Raw genomic sequence first — 19,883 nt, forward strand, 5'->3', positions numbered from 1 at the left:
ATCCCCCAAACAAACAATGAAAAACCCTCCTGGCAATTTGGCAGTAGCTCAGTGTGGAGCATTTGTCAATTCCAGTATTAGAATGTCTGCATTGCAAAACCAGAAACGTCCAGTCCTGGTTTGGCACACGGAAGAGATTTTCAAGCCTCGGCAACTCCTCAGTGCAGGCAGTGGAGGAAATGCTCAAGCTTTGTGAAAATCTTCTCCCTTCCCTCCTCATGGAGAATAAGTGTTCATCACTGCAGCCATGAACCTGCCACACTGAACACATATGGTCTGAAAATCTAGGGACAAATGGAATAACTTTGGAAACCTGCAAATTTTAAAGCCAAAAGGGCGCTCCAGGGAACCTACTACATGAAGTTCTCTGGAAGCCACAGGATGGGAGGTTTGGTGGGGGTGGAGGTGACCGTAGATTTTACGTAGGTAAATGTAAGACAGTCTTATCCATAGAGAGAAAAATCCAAACTCACTGAGAGTAAAAGGATGATAGTTGAAATAACAGCTAATTGTTATTATTTGCTAAGTTCCAAAGCACTTTTCATAGATTATTTCAATTAATTATCACAACAGCCCTGTAAGGTAGGTGCAACGATCATCTCCAGAAGAGGCTAAATCAATTGCCAAATATCACATATGTAGCAACTAGTGGCAGAGTGAGGATTCATACCTGGGCAGCTTAACTTTAAAGCCATGGTGCTAATGCATTCATCCATCCATCCATCCATTCATTCAGTGATTATATTGGATGCCTACTACATACTAAGAACTATATTCAAGGTGCTGAAGTACAGCTGTGAACAACGCAAGTACAAATCTATGAAGCAGAGTTGGGGAGAAAGTAAGTTGGAGAAAAAAGATATAAACTAGGTTAGATGGTGATCATGATTAAGGAAAAAACTAGAGCAGGGAGGAGAGAGAAATGTGCAGGGGGAGGGTCAATTCTGAGTGAGACAACAGGCAAGGTCTCACTAAGAACATGGCATTAAATAAAGATCTGAGGAAGTGAGGGAGCAAACCTTGCAGCTATCTAAAAGAAGAGCATGAGAGGTAGAGGAGACAGCTCTCTACCCGACCTGGTACAAAGATCCTGAAGCAGGGGCAAGGCTAATGAGTTCTAGAATTAGCAAGGAGTCCAGTGTAACTTGAACAGAGTGATCAAAGAACAGAACAGGAGGAAATGAGGTCAGAGAGGTAAACAGGCTGGAGTGCAGTGGCATGGTCTCGGCTCACTGCAACCTCCGTCTCCCGGGTTCAAGGGATTCTCCTGCCTCAGTCTCCCTAGTAGCTGGGATTACAGGCATGTACCACCATGCCCGGCTAATTTTTGTATTTTTAGTAGAGACAGGGTTTCACCATGTTGGCCAGGCTGGTCTCGAACTCCTGACCTCAAGTGATCCACCCGCCTCGGCCTCCCAAAGTGCTGGGATTACAGGCATGAGCCACTGCTCCCGGCCAGGATTCTTTTAATCAAGTGTGATGCAGCCATCGGGGTTGGAGCATTCTAGGAAGAGGGAACAGCATCCGCCAAGGCAACAGGAAAGCACATAAAAAGGAGTTGCTGGAAGATTCATTTCAACCCACAACCAAGTAGATATTAAATTTACGTTATAAAAATGTTAGGGCCAGGAGCGGTGGCTCACGCCTGTAAACCTGGCACCTTGAGAGGCCTGTTAGTTTTTGTATTTTTAGTAGAGATGGGGTTTCGCCCTTTGGTCAGGCTGGTCTCGAACTCCTGGGTTCAACCGATCCTCCCGCTTGGCCTCTTGATTAAAAGAATCCTGGCCGGGAGCAGTGGCTCACGCCTGTAATCCCAGCACTTTGGGAGGCCGAGGCGGGTGGATCACTTGAGGTCAGGAGTTCGAGACCAGCCTGGCCAACATGGTGAAACCCTGTCTCTACTAAAAATACAAAAATTAGCCGGGCATGGTGGGATCGTAAATTAGTTCAACCATTATAGAAAACAGTATGGCGATTCCTCAAGGATCTAGAACTAGAAGTACCATATGACCCAGCCATCCCATTACTGTGTATATACCCAAAGGATTATAAATCATGCTGCTATAAAGACACATGCACACGTATGTTTATTGTGGCACTATTCACAATAGCAAAGACTTAGAATCAACCCAAATGTCCATCAGTGACAGACTGGATTAAGAAAATGTGGCACATATACACCATGGAATACTATGCAGCCATAATAAAGGATGAGTTTGTGTCCTTTGTAGGGACATGGATGCAGCTGGAAACCATCATTCTCAGCAAACTATCGCAAGAACAGAAAACCAAACACCGCATGTTCTCACTCATAGGTGGGAACTTAACAATGAGATCACTTGGACTCGGGAAGGGGAACATCACACACCCGAGCCTATCATGGGGAGGGGGGAGGGGGGAAGGATTGCATTGGGAGTTATACCTGATGTAAATGACGAGTTGATGGGTACTGGCGAGTTGATGGGTGCAGCACACCAACATGGCACAAGTATACATATGTAACAAACCTGCACGTTATGCACATGTACCCTAGAACTTAAAGTATAATAAAAACAAACAAACAAACAAACAAACAAAAACTAGCCGGGCGTGGTGGCAGGCGACTGTAATCCCAGCTTCTCGGGAAGCTGGGGCAGGAGAATTGCTTGAACCCGGGAGGCGGAGGTTGTGGTGAGCTGAGATCGAGCCCCTGCACTCCAGCCTGGGCGACTTGGTCACGTTCCCTCCCCTGCCCCCGCCAATTTTAGGAATAAATACCTTTTTATTTAAGCTAAAGTGTGGATATACCCTTCCTCTAGGATTTTCCATTAAGGAAGAAGAAGCCATATTAGGATAATTTAGAGGGCAGTTAACCCTAGTAGACATAGTGGTTCTTAAAGGCTTGGGGCCTCAGACTGTACACAGGCTTCACATGGAATCTGATTTGTTCCTTTATCCCGCTCCTTCACCCAGAACCCGAATCTAGCCCTTCATGTTACAGAAAGGGCCAGAGGTCCAAAGAGGGTAAGTGCCTTGTGCAAAATGATTCAACTACTTTGTAGAGGATTTTAACTAGGGTTCATTTAGCTCCGCCCACACTATAAAAGGCTCTTTCTAAAAAACGAAACATGATTACGGGCACAAGGCTCCAGCGTTAACAAAGCTCTGTGCTAGCTGGGAAATGCCCCCCTCCCCGACTCATCTGCTTATCATCTGCATAGAGTTATGTACTCAAAAGCAGGAAAATTATTGAGAAAACCATTGGTCCCCGGCTCCAGACCCCAAGGTTGGCAGCTGGTTCACGTTTCCTCCCAGAGCCGGCAGGGGGGGCACCAGGCAAGGTTTGCAAGACGCGCCTCCCTCCCACCCCTCCCCCTTCCTCGCCCAACTTCCCATAGCCACGGCCTCAAGTAAAAGTGGCCATTGACCTTTCAAGCTTTTGAGCAGTGATGCAATAGAATAGTATTTCAAAGAAAAATGCTTATCGAAATTTTGGATCCGGTTTTCCCGTGATTGTTAAGGGTTTCTTTTAAAAAGTAGGTCACATTTCAAGTAGGTCATATTTCTGGGGCGGGTGAGCAGATAAGGAGATGAGTTTCCACTAAGGCGGGGTGGCTTCCAACGGGGTTGGAGGTGAGAATCCCAGGTAAGGTAGAGGCGCCGGGATCCTTCCGAATTCCCGGCCCGGGGGCGTCAGCCCTGCCGGGAATGGCAGAGGCACTCTCCGGACTGCCGGACTGCGGGAACCGAGGCCAGTCACCCAGCCCCTTCCGGGCGCGCAGGTAAGGCCGCCCCCTTAGCAGCCGGCGCAGGTGAGCGGGGCTGGCCGCCAGGTCTGCCGGAGACGTTGGAGCAGAGGGGAGGAGGAAGGGAGGAGTCGGGTGGATGCTGGTGACAAGTAGCCGGAGCGCCAGGGGGAGGGGACTAAGGACGGCCGGCACCGCTTAAGGAGGCGCTGCTCTCCCGCCCGCTGCCTACCAGGACCTGATCAAGGGGACCGCCTCCGGTCCCCGGCCGTGGGCACCGGGCCGAGCACGGCGTCCCCACGCCATCAATGTGTCTTAGAGCCGGAGAGGCCCGTTTCCGAGGACCCACAGTCGCTCCTGCACCCCTACCCCCCGCAAATGTGCGGCCAGGAGGGTCGCGTCGAGGGGGCGCCGCCGGGATGTTTACAGGAACCCACCCCCGTGGCGGGCCCAGGGCCGAGGACCGCCATCCTTCCCTGAACCCGGGCGCTCAGCCGGCCCGGGTAGGGGGCAGGCTCCGGCAGCTGAAACGGGGTTGGCTGTGGCCGGTGGCGGGGGACATCTCCAGCTTGCGCCCGAGCACCCCAGGGTGTGGGGCCAGAAGCAGGCCGACCCCAGCGTGCACACCGTCCGCCTTGCACTCGAGCGCTCTCACCCGGTCTTCTCTGAAGCCTGTGTATTGCGACCGAGCCTCTTTAAAGCGGTAGCGGGGCCCGCGGTCACGTGAGGCCGATTCCTGGAAAGTTCCTGGAAAGCGGCCTCCGCAGCAGCCGGGCGGGGCGCGAGCGGAGCGCTTACTGGGAGGGAGGCGGGGAGCAAGGGAGGCGCGTCGGGCTGGAAAGTCGCGCGCACTCCCTGCTCCTGGGACCGACGTTTAACTCTTGCCAAGTCTCGTCGCCGCCGCCGCCGCGGCTGGCGGGCCTTGGGTTTCCCCTGAAGCATGAGCACTCTCGCCCGCAGCCGCCCTCACCGCGTGGCCCGCGGACAGTGCGCGCCGGGGCCCCGGGCGCACAGCCTCAGGATCCCCAGTGCCCGCAGCTCGGGCGCCCGCGGCAGGTACCGGTAGCGGGGAGAAGCCCGAAGGCTCCGCCCCAAGGAGAGTTGCAGGGGAGGGCGGCGAGGCGCGGCCGCGTGCGCCGGGGAGCGGCGGACGGCCTGGGCTTCCGCCGCTGGGAGCACCGGCGAAGAGAGAGTCCGAGCCGCGGCTCTGCCCCGCGGCCTGGCGTTGCTGCCTGCTTTCTCCGGTCCCTTCTCGGCGTCGGGAAGTGTCTGGAGTTTCTTTTTTTTATTTAACCTAAACTGCCATTCAAATTAATAATCCTCCTAATAACCTGATCTCCCGCTCCTCCCCACCGGCCTGCCTCCTGCCCTCGCTCCTTCCTCCCTCCCTCTCTCCTTCCCCACCTCCAGGGTCGCAGCCGGAGGGAAACCCGGCAGCAGTCCGAGGGTGGGGTGTCCCAGCCCGGAGGGGGCGTCGCCGCGCGGTGGGGGAGGGGGTCGAGGCAATGATCCTCGAGGCTTTTGTGTGCCCTCTGCGCACGGAACTCCGGCCGCCGCCTCCGAGCGCTGGGCTGGTCGCATCCCCGGGCATCTCGTTCCCAAATTAAACGTAAACGGGGGAAACAAGGGCAGACGCCCCTCCTCTCCTGGGCCCCTCCCGCCCCCCCACCCGCCCCATGTCCGCTGAGGAGGCTGCCTGGTGCGGAGGCGGCGGCAGCCGAGGTCGAGGTAAGAGCGCGGCGTTGGAGGTTTGCACTTCCCGCAGCGCTCGCGACCGCCCGCTCGGCCCCGGCTTCGGCTCGGAGCCCCGCGAGGGCTGCGCGCTGGGGCCGATTCCTCGACAGCGCCCGCGGCGGCGAGAGCTACCGCAGCCATCCTGGTCCGGGAGCGACCGCCGCGGCGCCCCCAACCCCTCCAGAGCGGGCACCGGGAAGCGGGGGGAGGGGAGCGAGGAACCTCCCGGGTGGGGATGCGGCAGCTCCCGCACCTCCGCACCCGGGTTTGGTGCCTCAGGGCCCCGCAGCGCTTTAGGGTGGAGAACCAAGTTTGTGTGGGTGCTTCTTCCTGGAGGCCCTCGGGCTGCGCCAGGTGTGAGACCGGAATGCCAATTTGGGGAATCTCTCCTGTTCTTTCCTTTTTAATTTTTTATACTTGTCCTTGATAAGGGCCTATTCCCACTGGATCTTCAGGTGACTATTTGCTCTTCCGAGGTCGCCAGTCTTTGATTTCAGCTAGTGACCCTGGGCGGGAAGACACCCTGTTCACCCTCATCCTGACCTCCGCCCCCTACCTCTTCAGCCAACTTTGTGTCTTGGATCTCTGCTCTCTTTATTCTTTCTCTAGAGCTGGGCCAGGGCGCTAACTGGAAGCTTGGGGTTAAATGGTGCTGGAACGTAGAGGCGGAGGAGTCCCTGGGATTTTCCACGTCCATTTCCCCACCCCCACCCCAGCCGCAGGGGTCCAGTTTGGACTGACCCAACCTCCCGCTTTCTCTTTGTAGGCGATCAGTGGGTGACCGCGTCTGCGAGGGACTTTGTCATCCGCCCTCCAGTACGTGGGGAGAAAAAGCCCCATCCCTTCCCTCTCTGCCACCATTTCGGACACCCCGCAGGGACTCGTTTTGGGATTCGCACTGACTTCAAGGAAGGACACGAGCCCTTCTCTGACCCCAGCTCGGGCGGCCACCTGTCTTTGCCGCGGTGACCTTTCTCCCATGACCCTGCGGTGCCTCGAGCCCTCCGGGAATGGCGGAGAAGGGACGCGGAGCCAGTGGGGGACCGCGGGGTCGGCGGAGGAGCCATCCCCGGAGGCGGCGCGTCTGGCGAAGGCCCTGCGGGAGCTGGGTCAGACAGGTAGGGAGCCGACCGGCCGCGACGCGTGCGGGAGGGGGCGCCTCCCCAAAGACGCAGCTAGGAAGAGGGGCCGAGGTGGGAAGCAAAGAATAAGCTGGAAATACGTCCCTTGCTTCCAAGGGACCGCGGAGAGCACGCTCGCAGGGTCCTGGGTCCTGGGTCCTGGGGAATGCGTAAGGAAAGTGGTTCTCCAGAGACTCAGGCCTGGCAGAGCGCGGGAAGGGCTTCTTGGAAGTAGCTTCTTAGCACGATGGAAGCTTTACTGTTTTACGCAGCTGCTCAGAGTTGGGCGTTCCGGCTCGAACCCCGGCCGGGGAAAGCGTCGGGCGCCTCCCTTTGCGCGGGGTGCAGTCAGCAAGTGGGTGCCGCGGGCCCCGCAGGCCCAGCAGCATCTGGCTCCCGGGCGGAGCTGCGGCCGCAGCCCAGGATCCTGGCGGCCAAGTTCAGGGACTGACACTGCCGCGAGGGCGGCTGCCCGGGCGTCGAGAGTAGGCTGCGAAGCCCCCGCCGAGCGCGGCTTCCAGGGTCGGCGTGCCCAGGAGACTGACGCTTTCAAGTACAGTCAGGCAATTTGCGCGGCACGCTATCTCTAGGCATCTGAAAAAAGAAAAAAAAAAAAAAAGTAAAGTATCTGGCAAATCATTCTGGCTTTCCAAGTCCGTATCCTAAAAGCTTACAGTTGTGGCACAGTTAAAAATTTTGGTAGCAACAGGGGGAGGGAGAGGGAAAAGTTCTCTCGCTTGCGATTCCGGGCTTTACGTGTGGGCCATGGGCTTTCCCTCCAGGGGAGGCACCGGCAGAATGCAAGTATCCTGGTAATTGTGGGGTTGGGGGGAGCACAAATGTTCAGACTTCTTAAATATGGAAGGTCTTTGAGCCTCCTTAGAAAGCAGGGTGGGCCGGGGAGATGGTGCAGGCAGATGAAATCGAGAATGCAGGGGAGGCCGATGGTTGTGATTGGATTTGGATTAGGGCAAAGTTCAAAAGAGTTTAGGGAAGATTGTAAACCTGAAATAGTAATTATCACTGGGGACTTCCCATTTCTTAGTGACTAGTAAGGTAGTCATAAAGCAGCGAACAGAAGCTATTGTACTAGAGCTGTGCTTTTACAACCAGTACATAGCAGTGCTTTCTACATAGAAAGCTGTTCATTAGCAGGCTTTGCAGCCTTTTTTTTTTTTTTTTTTTTTTTTTTGTGGTTGGGGGGACACCAACCATCCAAAACAGTTGCTTCTGTTTTTACTGTAGTTCAATTACAGGAGTAGGGTTTTCCACTTTTTAAAGGGCATGGCTTTTATTTCTAACTTCTGATTTTTTTCTAATTTACTTAAATCTTTATTTTACTTAAATAATGTTCAAAGTGTCATGCTTCATCAGCCAGTGTGTCATGCTGAAAATGTTCTTTTGGTTCATTAGAAGAAAATCTTAAGAGCTTCAGAAAGTTAATTTTTTAAAAAAGAAAGAAAACTGGCTCACTGTGTTCATAAAATGTACCCAAATTTTTATTAAATTCCTACTGAAAGTATTTGTGGTGGCCCCTGGTAAACTTTCACTCACACACCACCTTTTTATAAGAGCTAAAAAAATTATTGCCAATTACTTGCTCTGTTCTAAAATTCTTATAATAACTGTTTTACCCTCTTTTCTTTTTCTTTTTGAACAAAAACCCCAGGATGGTACTGGGGAAGTATGACTGTTAATGAAGCCAAAGAGAAATTAAAAGAGGCACCAGAAGGAACTTTCTTGATTAGAGATAGCTCGCATTCAGACTACCTACTAACAATATCTGTTAAAACGTCAGCTGGACCAACTAATCTTCGAATCGAATACCAAGATGGAAAATTCAGATTGGACTCTATCATATGTGTCAAATCCAAGCTGAAACAATTTGACAGTGTGGTTCATCTGATCGACTACTATGTTCAGATGTGCAAGGATAAGCGGACAGGTCCAGAAGCCCCCCGGAACGGCACCGTTCACCTTTATCTGACCAACCCGCTCTACATGTCAGCACCATCTCTGCAGCATCTCTGTAGGCTCACCATTAACAAATGTACTGGTGCCATCTGGGGACTGCCTTTACCAACAAGACTAAAAGATTACTTGGAAGAATATAAATTCCAGGTATAAATGTTTCTCTTTTTTAAAACATGTCTCACATAGAGTATCTCCGAATGCAGCTATGTAAAAGAGAACCAAAACTTGAGTGCTCTGGATAACTATACGGAATACTTTCTAAGAACAGCTGAAGCTAATCTAATTTAAATGCTTGAAGAGGTTGCTAGGTGTTTAAAGTTCCTCCTCATACTTTTACCTGAGTGATGCTTCCCTTCTTAAGGCTGACCAAGACCAGTTGATCCTTTTAGATTAAAAATAAAATGTCGCATGTAAAGGCTGAAGGCACGTTTTATCAGAATGGCTTGCCTTCTTAGGTTCCTTTCCATTATGTCAAAGGTCCAGGCTCCAGTAGGAGAGAAAGAACTCCTCATAGGAATACTGAAGAAGTGGGAGGAACCAAGCTGACACAGGCCTCACTGCAATTTGATATGCCTGCTGATCAGAGTCTCTTTTGGGCATTTTATATTTTGCATTCTGATGTACCTAGGAGTTTTGTTAAACAGATTATGTGTGTGAGTTTCCCATTTTATGCAATTAACCAAATCAACCAAAAAAAAGTGACCATGAAGTCCTGTATTTGTCTTTTTACTACATGTATGAACTCTCATGTGAATGAGTACTGTAGTAATCCATTTTAAGGGAGCCTTATTTCAGAAATATTTCAAACTGGTGCAAATGGAAAAGACTTTCTCTTTTCCTTTAAGGCTAAAGACAAGAATGTCATGCTATACAGGTGCAACTCAATCCGTGTTAATAAAAACCAATGTAGGTATAGACATTTTACCCTTTAAAATAGCTGTGTCCCAACCTGTTGCCATTGATTTTTTGGAAATGGCTTTAGAAATGTCCAAGTTGTCCTTGAATTGTCTAACCATGGACATAAACCGTTGTCTCCCTTCTACTGTGTAGAATACTTTGACTTAATTTTCTTCCAGATACAGGGGGATACCTGCCTGTTTTTCAAAGTGTTTATTTACTGCTGTTACTATTTGATTAGAATGTATTAAATAAAAAAAAACCCTGATTTCTACAAGTTGCACTTATTGAGTTCTAGAGAATGTACACTTTCATGGTAATAGAGGATTGCCATAAAAACTTATGTCAAGTGAAATAAGCCAAATATTCAACAAGAGGTAGAACATTACTTGCCCTTCTGTAAAGTTATGGGCTGTACCTGCCCCCTTTGCAATTTAGAAAGCATGGTTTAGAAACTACAGGAATTGCCAAGTGGCCTGGTCTTTTACAATTTGAATAGGCATAACACTGATGTCCTCTGTGTTTCCAAAAACATGGTTTAGAAGCTACAAACATTATGACATGGCCAGTCTTTTACAAGTTGAGTAGGCATAATACTAAAGAAAAATACAAAGTTTTATGGCCACTTATTTTTTGCTATGTTAGTCTACATAACTGTTATAAATGTACCATCCTTTCTAGAGTCCAGACATTATTCATTTTATGGCCTTTAAAATTTTCCTGCATAGCTACAATACTGTGGTGTGTCACCATAAAGGTGGACCCTGTGTGAATGAGAAAATTCAGTTCTAAATTATAATAAAACCTGCTTACTGCATATCTTACCTTATTTTCATGAAGAAGTTGAAAATGGTTTTGTGCCTGGCAGGAAACATACTATGTATATCCAAACAGCAGAGCCAAATACTAGGTGTACCTTAGGAAGAGTTTATTTGTGGCCTAAAACTTCAAGACAAGCTAGACATTTAGGGTCGGATCTATGATGGGGCCATAGCCGTTTCATTAGGATGCTCAGAATCTGTGCTTCATTCACCCTTTTTATCCCACTGACAACATCTGTTTAGTGTTGGATGTTTGATTTTTCTGGCACAACTTCTATATGATCAGTGCCAAGGGGCTTTGTGGAATTTCTTTAAAGGTCTTTTGCATTTCTGTTGTCACTGTTTCGAACACTGTATTTCTCAGTTACTGGGAGCGGGGAGGCAGTTGTAGGGCATGCGTACCCGTGAAATTGGAAAAAGTTCTGAGTTACTGCTTACAAGTGACTAATTATGAGAAGGCTGGAGGACAGCACAAACATCTCTGGAGTGTGCCGTGAAACCTATTGCCTTATATTTTAATCTTCCGTATTGCAAGTAAGTTGATAAACATCAGGAGGCAATTATTTTTTTTATTTTTATTTTTTACGATGACTGACATCATTTATTGACTGAGTTGATTGTGAACCAGGTTCTTACTCAGCACTTGTATTATCTCATTTAATTTTCCCAAGAACAAAATGAGCAAAGTACAATGATGATAGGAGGTTCCCCTCCCGATTGGTGAGTCAAGAGGCCTTCTAGAAATATCCTAGCTCTTTTTTTTTTTTTTTTTTTTTTTTCCGGGAGAGGAATTGGGAAGAGCAAATTGCTGCCGAAAATGTCTACATTGATCCAGACAAACAAGTTAGAGCAGGCTGAAAAGGAACCCTTGGTGTTTCTACTGCTGCTTCAACCAGATCAACTGGAAAAGTATAGATACCTTAATTAGCACTGTGCTCTGTGGGATTCTAGTCAGCCTGGCCCAGTGGTTTTTTTTCCCCTCAAACACGCCTGAAAGGGGAGCTCATAATGACTGCTGTGCAGGTGGGCGGGGAGGGGACTTCCTATTTCACTCCGTGGCTGATCAATGCCAGTTACCAATTATTGGTTGCCCCATTTTATACATGGTGGAACAAAAAGTACACTTGTCTGAATTATCCTCAGCAAAGCCTGGAAAAATATCCAGTGTTTTCTCCCAATGCATGGCAATTTAGGGCTTTTATGAGGACATTTATTATTGTTGTTGTTGAAGAATATGGTATACAGGATTTATATATCCCCAAACTCTGAAAATATTTTGACCTCAGTTTCTGTTCTGGGCAGAGATGAGGCAGTGCAGTTTTTCATGACCATTACAGTGAGCAGTGGTGATTGCTTTTTAAGGACTTGGAGATTTTTCGGAACTTTGGATAGTGGAGAAAAAGGCAGTGCAGCTTATGAGATGAGAGGTCTTTTTTGGTGTGTCAGTAAGAAAGTCTTGACTTCATAATAATTATGTAATCCAAATAGGTAACAGAATGGGACAGTTGTTTGGGAGTGTTTATTTTCTTGGGGAGGATTTTCTCTGCTTTTAGAAAATTGTACCCTGTTAGGATCGTAGGAGACGGAGACGTCATCTTCGTCAAATAATCCAAGGGATGGAATGTCCTGAGACCAGGCCGTGCCCTTCTCAGTTGTGAGTTTAGGCACAGGGTAGGTGGGGTTTGAGTGGCTGTGGTTATGTCTAACAGCTGGGCTGAAGTTTCTGTCTCTAAGTGGTCCTTCCTATCCTTTAGAGCAAAACAATATTGTCGTATGCCTTTCATTTACTTAAGAGGTCTTCTGTATTCTCCTTTTCCAGTTTTTTTAACTTCTTAGAATTTTAAAGCTTGAAACCACTTTTTAGATCACATATTATGGATTTTATGGAAGACTTTCGAATCCAGAGGGGCTGGGAGATTTGCACGCACACACACGCACACATGCACACAACCCAGCCAATCAATGACAGAGTCAGGATTCAAACACAGATATTTTAGTCTTAGGATTACTATTTTTAAAAGTTGCACGCTCCTACCCTTTAAGATTGCCGAGACTCTTCTTTGCTCTCCTGCAAGCCCTACATTCTCTTAACATCATATATTTCTTCTGCTGGGATTCAGAAACCAGGCCTGTGGAATACCCTATGGGATAATTCCAGTTCTCGGCCTCCTCTACCTGATTCTGAAAAATCTGCCTCTGCTGGGTTTCATGTCTTGATCCACATTAGTTTTTTGTTAATTTTAACTCTTTAACATTTCTAATCTGTTTGCTGTTTTAAAATCCAAAACCTCCCATCCATGTTGTTTGATGATCTCATTTCTACCTCCGCCAGATGTGACTCACACCCAGCCACAATGCCCGGGCCACTGCCCACCCTCCCTTCCTTACCAGCAGGACCCATTCTTGCTTTTGCCTGCTCATGGGCATAAGGGCATAGTTAATTCCTGCCTTACTTTCTCCCTTTCCTATCATAAAGTTGCCCTCTTGACTCATCTAACACAGCCCTTCTGGCCGCATGATACTCCAGTGAAAGAGGATAATTATACTCTCCTTGAGTTAGGTAATTGAATGATTTGGACTACCTTAAGATTAAATCTCTTTGTATTTCTTTTTGGTTCCATTCAGGTTGTGAAGCAAGTAGCCAGCCCCAGATGCCACACTTTTGTTATGGGCATTTTTTTTTTTTAAATCCACTTATTTTTTAAGTATAGCAGGCCCCTTTTTCAGTGTTAAGTTAACCTTCATTTGCACGGAATAAAAATGCCCTCCATTCCTTTGCTTCTGCTATACGTCTATATGTAAGAATGATTCTGTGAGAGTTTTGCTTCATTTCTTCATATGCATGGTTCTTGTATTCTCATCTTCACATATTTTGATTTTTCTAACTTGTCCTCTGCGTGGCTTGAGTTCAGGTGACTTTATTACTAAGGTAATAAAGTTAACAACCGTTGTTAGAGTAGCCTCTAAAAGTCCTGGAGTCGCCAGTGTCTGAAGTCATGGAGCAGAGCTGGCTATTCCTACCTACACCTTCCTGAGCTTTGTCAGCAAAGGAGGCTGGATCAGCTAAGTGTGCCACAGAGAATAGGACTTACGTCAGTAAACATGTATCTATAAAGATGAAACGAACTGCTTTTACAGACAACTCTCACTTTGACCCACATCCTTAACTTACAGGCATTCTGACTTGCCTTAGATCAGGAGTGCATTTTGTGATGTATTATTCACATGGCTTTGCTTCTCTTAGAGAAAGGCTTGCCAGAGTCCCAGTGAGAGAAAAGGAAATATCGCCAGCTGCCTTCTCCTCCTGTCTCAGCATAAATGCCACCCAAGGAGCCCCCTTGTCATGGTGGGGTGAGGCTTTTTCGCCAGTTAAACCATCACAGAACTTCATAAAATTTTCCTACATCTCCCCAGTTTCCTACAGTGTTAAAGATAAACATTTCTGTTTTTTGTTTGTTTGTTTGTTTCTTTTTTGCTAAGCATTTTTTCCCTTCTGTTAGTTTGATATCCTTTTTCCTGTTTAGTATTTGGTCCAGAATGCCGCTGTGATCTTCAATATTCAGAAAAAGTCCATGTTGGCCGGGCGCAGTGGCTCATGCCTGTAATCCCAGCACTTTGGGAGGCCCAGGTGGACGGAAGAGTTCAAGCCAGCCTGGCCAGCATGGCGAAACCACGTCTCTACTAAAAATACAAAAATTTAGCCAGGTGTGGTGGCGCGCACCTATAGTCCCAGCTACTGGGGAGGCTGAGGCAGGAGAATTGCTTGAACCCGGGATGCGGAAGTTGCTGTGAGTGGCGATCTCGCCGCTGCACTCCAGCCTGGGCAACAGAGTGAGACTATGTTTCCGGAAAAAAAAAAAGAAAACGAAAAGAAAAAGAGGCCATGTTATTTCTACCCAGAGAAAGTTGTTTGACTTCCCATTTTAACATCCCCCCTGCCATCTTGATGAACTTGACCCATCTTAGGTTTCCAGCATAGCTTGTTTCTCTTCATTTTTATTTCTAGGTTGTGGCCATCAATTCTGTATTTGGTCAGAAAGCGTCTTTGTATTTTACGTATTGGATTAGAGCATCTGCTCATAATTATCTCTTGGAAGAAGAGGCAGAGAGAATGGGGAATAATAGAAGCCCATAAACACATCTAGCCAATAGTTTCAATTTCCTCCCCATTCTATCTCCTTTGCTAGAACCACTGACAGAAAAATCAGCTGCTTCTTCGTTCTGTCATTTTATTTTCCTTGTCCATCATGTGATAGGGATGTTAATATGCAACAAACTGGCTAAAAAAAATATCAAGAGAGAAAAACAAGGGAGAGGGAGCATCAGTAGTGTGTGGAGGCTCCTGAGAGCCAATTATTAAATACTGAGAGATTTTGTGAGCTAAATCATTATACATAAATTATTGATAGATTAAAATCAGCCATGGTGGGAGTGTTACACCACAGAAATTGGCAGATGCTATAAATTAAGACTCCTCCCACCAGATAGCTGATTTAACAACATAGCACTAATCTAGGTATTATGTCCTCCTCAATAATTTAGACCTCATTAGAGTAAGATCAGTTTATTTGTAGCCTCTTTTATACCAAGTCCAGTGCTTAGAGCAGAGTAGGAGTGAACAAGGAATTATTATTATTATTTTAATGTGTGTCAATATTATATTGGGCTACATTGTCTTCTACTGTGGATCAGGCCATCTCCTGATTCTGTGTCTTTTTCTAGTTACTCTGTGGTATCTGTAGCTACCTTTTTAATTTCTTAGTAGGAAGATGTTGGGCAATCTCAAAATCACGTGATCATTGTTTATAACAACTCAGCTCTTACAGATCAGGGCCTCTTTTTTCCTTCTAGCTTTGTTCATTTATCTCATTAGTTTTCTGATCTTTTTCTTCTTCCCTCCCTTCTCACCTGCTTTCTCCCTCCTCCTTTCTTTTCTGCCAACGTTTATTGAATGTATACTGTATTACTCAACAGGAATACAAAGGCAAGTAGGAAGTGTTCTTTCATGGAGGGAGCTCTTACAGACTGTGAGAAGGGATGGAGAGGAGGAGGACTAACATTTATTAAACAGTCTAATATATCCCATACCCTGCTTAGCCATTGCATTTAATCATCACAACAACCTGAAGCGGTATGTATGACCCTCATTTATTCCAAATGAAACAGAAACTCAGGTAAAAATATCCTGCCCAGTTAAGTAGGGAAGTCATGAATCAAACCCAGGTTCTGCATCTCAGGATACCATATTGTACAGGAGATGTAACTACATGAATAACTTATTGTAAAATGCATTGTTAAAGGCAGTGTAGTTACTTTGCGGACCGGGTGCCATTGACCTGCTTTGAGGGTTTGTAGAAGACAAGCCCCCAGAGGAAGGTATCTTGTGTCTGAGTGTTAATAGGCTGGAGGGAGTCCTCAGACCTGCTGAGTGGGGAAGATATTTTGGCTGAAAGGTTGAAGAAGAGGGTAGAGATGAGGCTTGTGGGAGGTGCTGTCTGAGGGTGACTTGGGGCAGATCTTGCAGGCCTGGCTGAAAATCTTGGAATTTATCCTGAGGGCAGTAGGGAGCAGATGTCAGCTTTTCAAATGGAGGGGGAAACAGCAGAACTAGGTTTGTGTTTTATATCATCCCTTTGGAGGTCCTTCGGAAAAATGGAGCAAAGCAAGGGCGGAGTGAGGGAGACCGGTTAGGTGTGAGGTGGGTAGGAGGGAGGTGGTCCTTGTGAGAAGATTGGGGAGAGGGTCACATGTTGACTCTCCTTCCTTGGCTGCAGGCTCAGATTTGCCCTGGAGTTTAGGGCTTTGAGTCACACAGATTGCATGCTTCCCTTTGAGGACTGGCTTCCACTTTGGGCAAGTTGGGGTAACTGGCACAGATTCTATTCTCAGGAAAGCAAGAGGTCATGGTGCAGTGGGCACAACCCTGAACTAGGAATTGGAAAACTTGGAGTCCACTCTGGTTCTCTGACCTTGGGCCAAACATTGAATCTCTGTTATCTGTAAATTGAAGAACCTGGAGCCTTCATGATTTTTGGTCCCTTCCAAGGAGGTCCCCATCTGCCCAGATGTGATAGCACACTGGGGTGGGAGTGCTCAGAGGAGAGGCGGGCTCCACATAACTGTGGAATCTCAGTTTCTACGTAGATTGTAGTATAGATTTTACCTCCATGCCATAATATATTCTCATTTATTTTGAAAATATACTTCCTTCTTAACTCTGGGTTTTTTTTTCACAGCCAGCTGTTTTTTATCCTGGTTAGAAGAATTTTGTGTTTTCTTTTAGCTATGGATCTTTGAGCACCACCCTATCATCGACGAGTTTTGACTTGGGTTTTTAGATCTTGGTTGTGATGGAGACACAGGAATCTGGTGTGTGCCAGTCATCATCATCATCATCATAACCCTTTGGATGAATTTTCATTATCAAGGGACCTGGAGGGCTGTCTTCGCTCTGCGCCCCAGCTAACATACAGAGGTATTCCCAGAAGATGATGAGCATAGGGTGTGTTTTTGCAAGTCATTTTTCCCATTTACATAGATAATTCTTATTTCCAATTGATCCTCAATAGATAAGAGTGCCATTGAGCTTTATTTTCATCTGTCAAGCAATTAAGAAAAAAGTAAAAGAAACAAAAAAGCTATAATATACTAAGGAAATTCTTAGATTCTTTGGTAAAATTAAAAGAATCTTGGTGCATGAATCATCCTGCCCCAATCTATCCATCTTGCATATTTGTTTTTTCCTGGATCTTTGTTAAAGTGGGGCATATCTCTGGTCTTGATAGGCAAGGAGGAAGGTTGGGGTAATCAGATGTCTCAAGGAGAGGTATATCATTGGGCCTGGTAATGGCTGAAGGCCCCCCAGAGATCCAGTTTGAAGCTGCATTGGGTAGGCCATGGGATTTATTATATCCGAGGCATGACAGGCAACCACTCTATAACAAACCAACTCTTGGGCTTCCAGACGACTGAAAAAAGCTAGAACATTTACTAATGCCAGGCATTACATTTGACACTTTACAAGTATGACCTCACTGAAAGCTCCCAACAAACCTCTGAAGTAGATTCTGCTTTTATCACCACTTCAGAGACAAGGAGATTGACATGTACACAGATTAAATGATTTAACAGTGTCAAAAGACAAAATCACAATAATTTATCTTAAAGACCTTAATTACCTTTATTTGCAATTCTAGAATTGGGTAGCACTTAATTCCGTAAAATAGAGTAAGTGTTCCAATGAGCTGAGCAGAAGAGGTTGGTTTTACAGCCAGAGAGGAGCCGAAGAAAGCAAAAACAGAACCCAGAGTGGTTTAGTCCTTTCCAGAGTTAAGTTCGTTGTAAGGTGGGGACAGGGAGACAGAAAAATAGAAAAGAAGCTGATTGGTTAACATCAGGTTACTCCAGGTTACTTTTTTGTAAGGATTACAGTAGAGGGAAATTCATTATCATGCTGATTGAAACTAGCCTGCTTGGGAAATTAGGCTGTTATCTCTCTCCCGATTTCTTCTCAGAAGGTCAGATAACAACTTAGTTTCAGTTTGGTAAAAACCTCAGCTTAAGTGACTCCATTTTGATTAGATTAGATTTTGGGATCTAGTGTAAGACCTTAGTCCAAAACAATGACTTTCTATAATTTTTATTTAACAGGAGGGAAACTTGAGATTTGAATTCAAGCCACTCTGACTCAAAAATCATGGTTTTCTCACTCTTCTGTTCATTTTCTCAATAAGCTTGCAAATGCTTTTAACCTCTGATGCCTGCAACCAGCATGTACCTCAATATTGTCCGCTAGTCACATGTAGTAATATATCAACATGTGGTTAACATTAAGAGGGTTATGACCTCTTAACAATGATGCATCTTAATAATGATGCTATTATTGGGACTTTGGTTTCAGAAGTAATATAAGATCTACCCAAATCCTGATCATCCAAGATCTACCCAAATCCTGATCATCCAGCTTGGAAGAGTCCGTGACATCTGAGTTTACACCGTTTCTTCCCTTTTTTTTTTTTTGAGACGGAGTTTCGCTTTTGTTACCTAGGCTGGAGTGCAATGGCGTGATCTCAGCTCACAGAAACCTCCACCTCCCAGGTTCAAGGGAACCTCCACGTCCCAGATTCAAGCGATTCTCCCGCCTCAGCCTTCCGAGTAGCTGGGATTACAGGTGCCTGCCACCATGCCCAACTAATTTTTGTATTTTTTGTAGAGACGGGGTTTCACCATGTTGGCCAGACTAGTCTCAAATTCCTGACCTCAGGTGACACCTGCCTTGGCCTCCCAAAGTGCTGGGATTACAGGCGTAAGCCACCACGCCTGGCCATTCCTCCCTTCTTTTAATCTCCTTTAGGTGTCTATCTGGGGCAACCATAGCCCACAAACTCTTCCCTGTTACTCCTTTCCTTTCTATGGAGGTAAATTTTATAAATGATGTGTCCATCATAACAGCCATTTTATGTTGCAGAACAAACAACCCCAAACTCTCAGTGGCTTAAGACAGTAAAGGTTTCTACATCTATACATGTCTGTCATAATCACCAGGGAGGCTCTTTTAGCCACTCAGAACAAGGTTGATGAAGCAGCTGCAGCATCTCCCCAAAAAACTGGGCTGAGGTGCTGAGCCAATGGGCGAGGAGAATCAGAGGATCTCTTATTGGTGTTTAAATGCCCTGTCACTTCTGCTCCTGAATGTTTGGTCAGAACTCTGTAAAATAATGCCACCCAACCATAAGGGGGCCAGGAAGCACAGTTCTCCCCTGTGCCGAGGAGAGAAACAGAAATATTTGGTGAGCAGCATGGTGTAACCACCACATATACCATGCCATATATATTCTGCTTCCTTCTTTTTTTCTGCCTAGCTTGGCAAATCTGACTTCACGTAAACTCTAGAGGACACACATAGCCTCTTTAATTCCATCTGTCTTTTGCCTTTGTCTTCCAAAAGTTTTTCAGGTACTGCAAAACAGTGTCTGTCCTTTGTGTAAGCCAAAGGAAAGATCTCAAGCCTTGAAATGAAATTACATGTAATTCATCCCTCTGTATCTTTGGGGATTGATCCCAGGACTCCCGCCCCCGCCCCCCCACCCCCGCAAGCCCTGCCAAGGATACCAAAATCTGAAGATGCTTAAGTCTCTTATATGAAATGGTATAGTATTTGCATATAATCTGCATACATCCTCCCATATACCTTAAATCATCTCTAATAATACCTAATACAATGTAAATGCTATATAAATAGTTGTTATACTGTATTTTAAAGATTTGTATTATTTATTAGTGTTGTATTATTATTTTTTATTGCTTTTTCCTCCTGCCAAATATTTTCATTCTGTTGGTTGGTTGGATCCGTGGATGGGAACCTACGGATACAAAGGACTAACCGTATTAAAGAGCTAGGGCTACTAACCTCAAAAAGTTTCTGAATGACCGGAAGTTCTTCTGATCTTCACAAACATCTCTTGGGCTTCCTCACTTGCTAAAATTAACCCTGTCTTTTCTCCAGTGTCAATATTCGAGATAAATAAATTATATTCACATTCACTTCTATTGTTTACTGTTTTGCTTAATTGGCTATATTTCAATAATATTAAATAGTATTATTTTCTACC

The 19,883-nt window shown here is 46.3% G+C and overlaps 2 protein-coding genes across 9 annotated transcripts in view; one reads left to right on the top strand and one right to left on the bottom strand.

Moving 5' to 3' along the window:
• Nucleotides 1-19,883, bottom strand: part of UBE2N (ubiquitin conjugating enzyme E2 N) — a 443,559-nt gene that overhangs the window by 151,602 nt on the left and 272,074 nt on the right. The window lies entirely within an intron of this gene.
• SOCS2 (suppressor of cytokine signaling 2) lies at nucleotides 3,368-9,725 on the top strand. 7 transcript variants are annotated; one of them, XM_050747203.1, is made up of 3 exons: nucleotides 3,368-3,761; nucleotides 6,226-6,577; nucleotides 8,250-9,725. In XM_050747203.1, exons 2-3 carry the CDS (start codon nucleotides 6,439-6,441, stop codon nucleotides 8,705-8,707), a joined length of 597 nt encoding a protein of 198 aa, XP_050603160.1. In that variant the 5' UTR covers nucleotides 3,368-3,761; nucleotides 6,226-6,438; the 3' UTR covers nucleotides 8,708-9,725. The 7 variants fall into 7 exon arrangements, with proteins under 7 accessions (XP_050603160.1, XP_050603157.1, XP_050603158.1 ...); XM_050747200.1 differs by lacking the exon at nucleotides 3,368-3,761 and adding an exon at nucleotides 4,544-4,781; XM_050747201.1 differs by lacking the exon at nucleotides 3,368-3,761 and adding an exon at nucleotides 4,865-5,453.

Source organism: Macaca thibetana, chromosome 11, assembly GCF_024542745.1.
Source record: "Macaca thibetana thibetana isolate TM-01 chromosome 11, ASM2454274v1, whole genome shotgun sequence".
In the NCBI taxonomy this organism is placed as follows: domain Eukaryota; kingdom Metazoa; phylum Chordata; class Mammalia; order Primates; family Cercopithecidae; genus Macaca; species Macaca thibetana.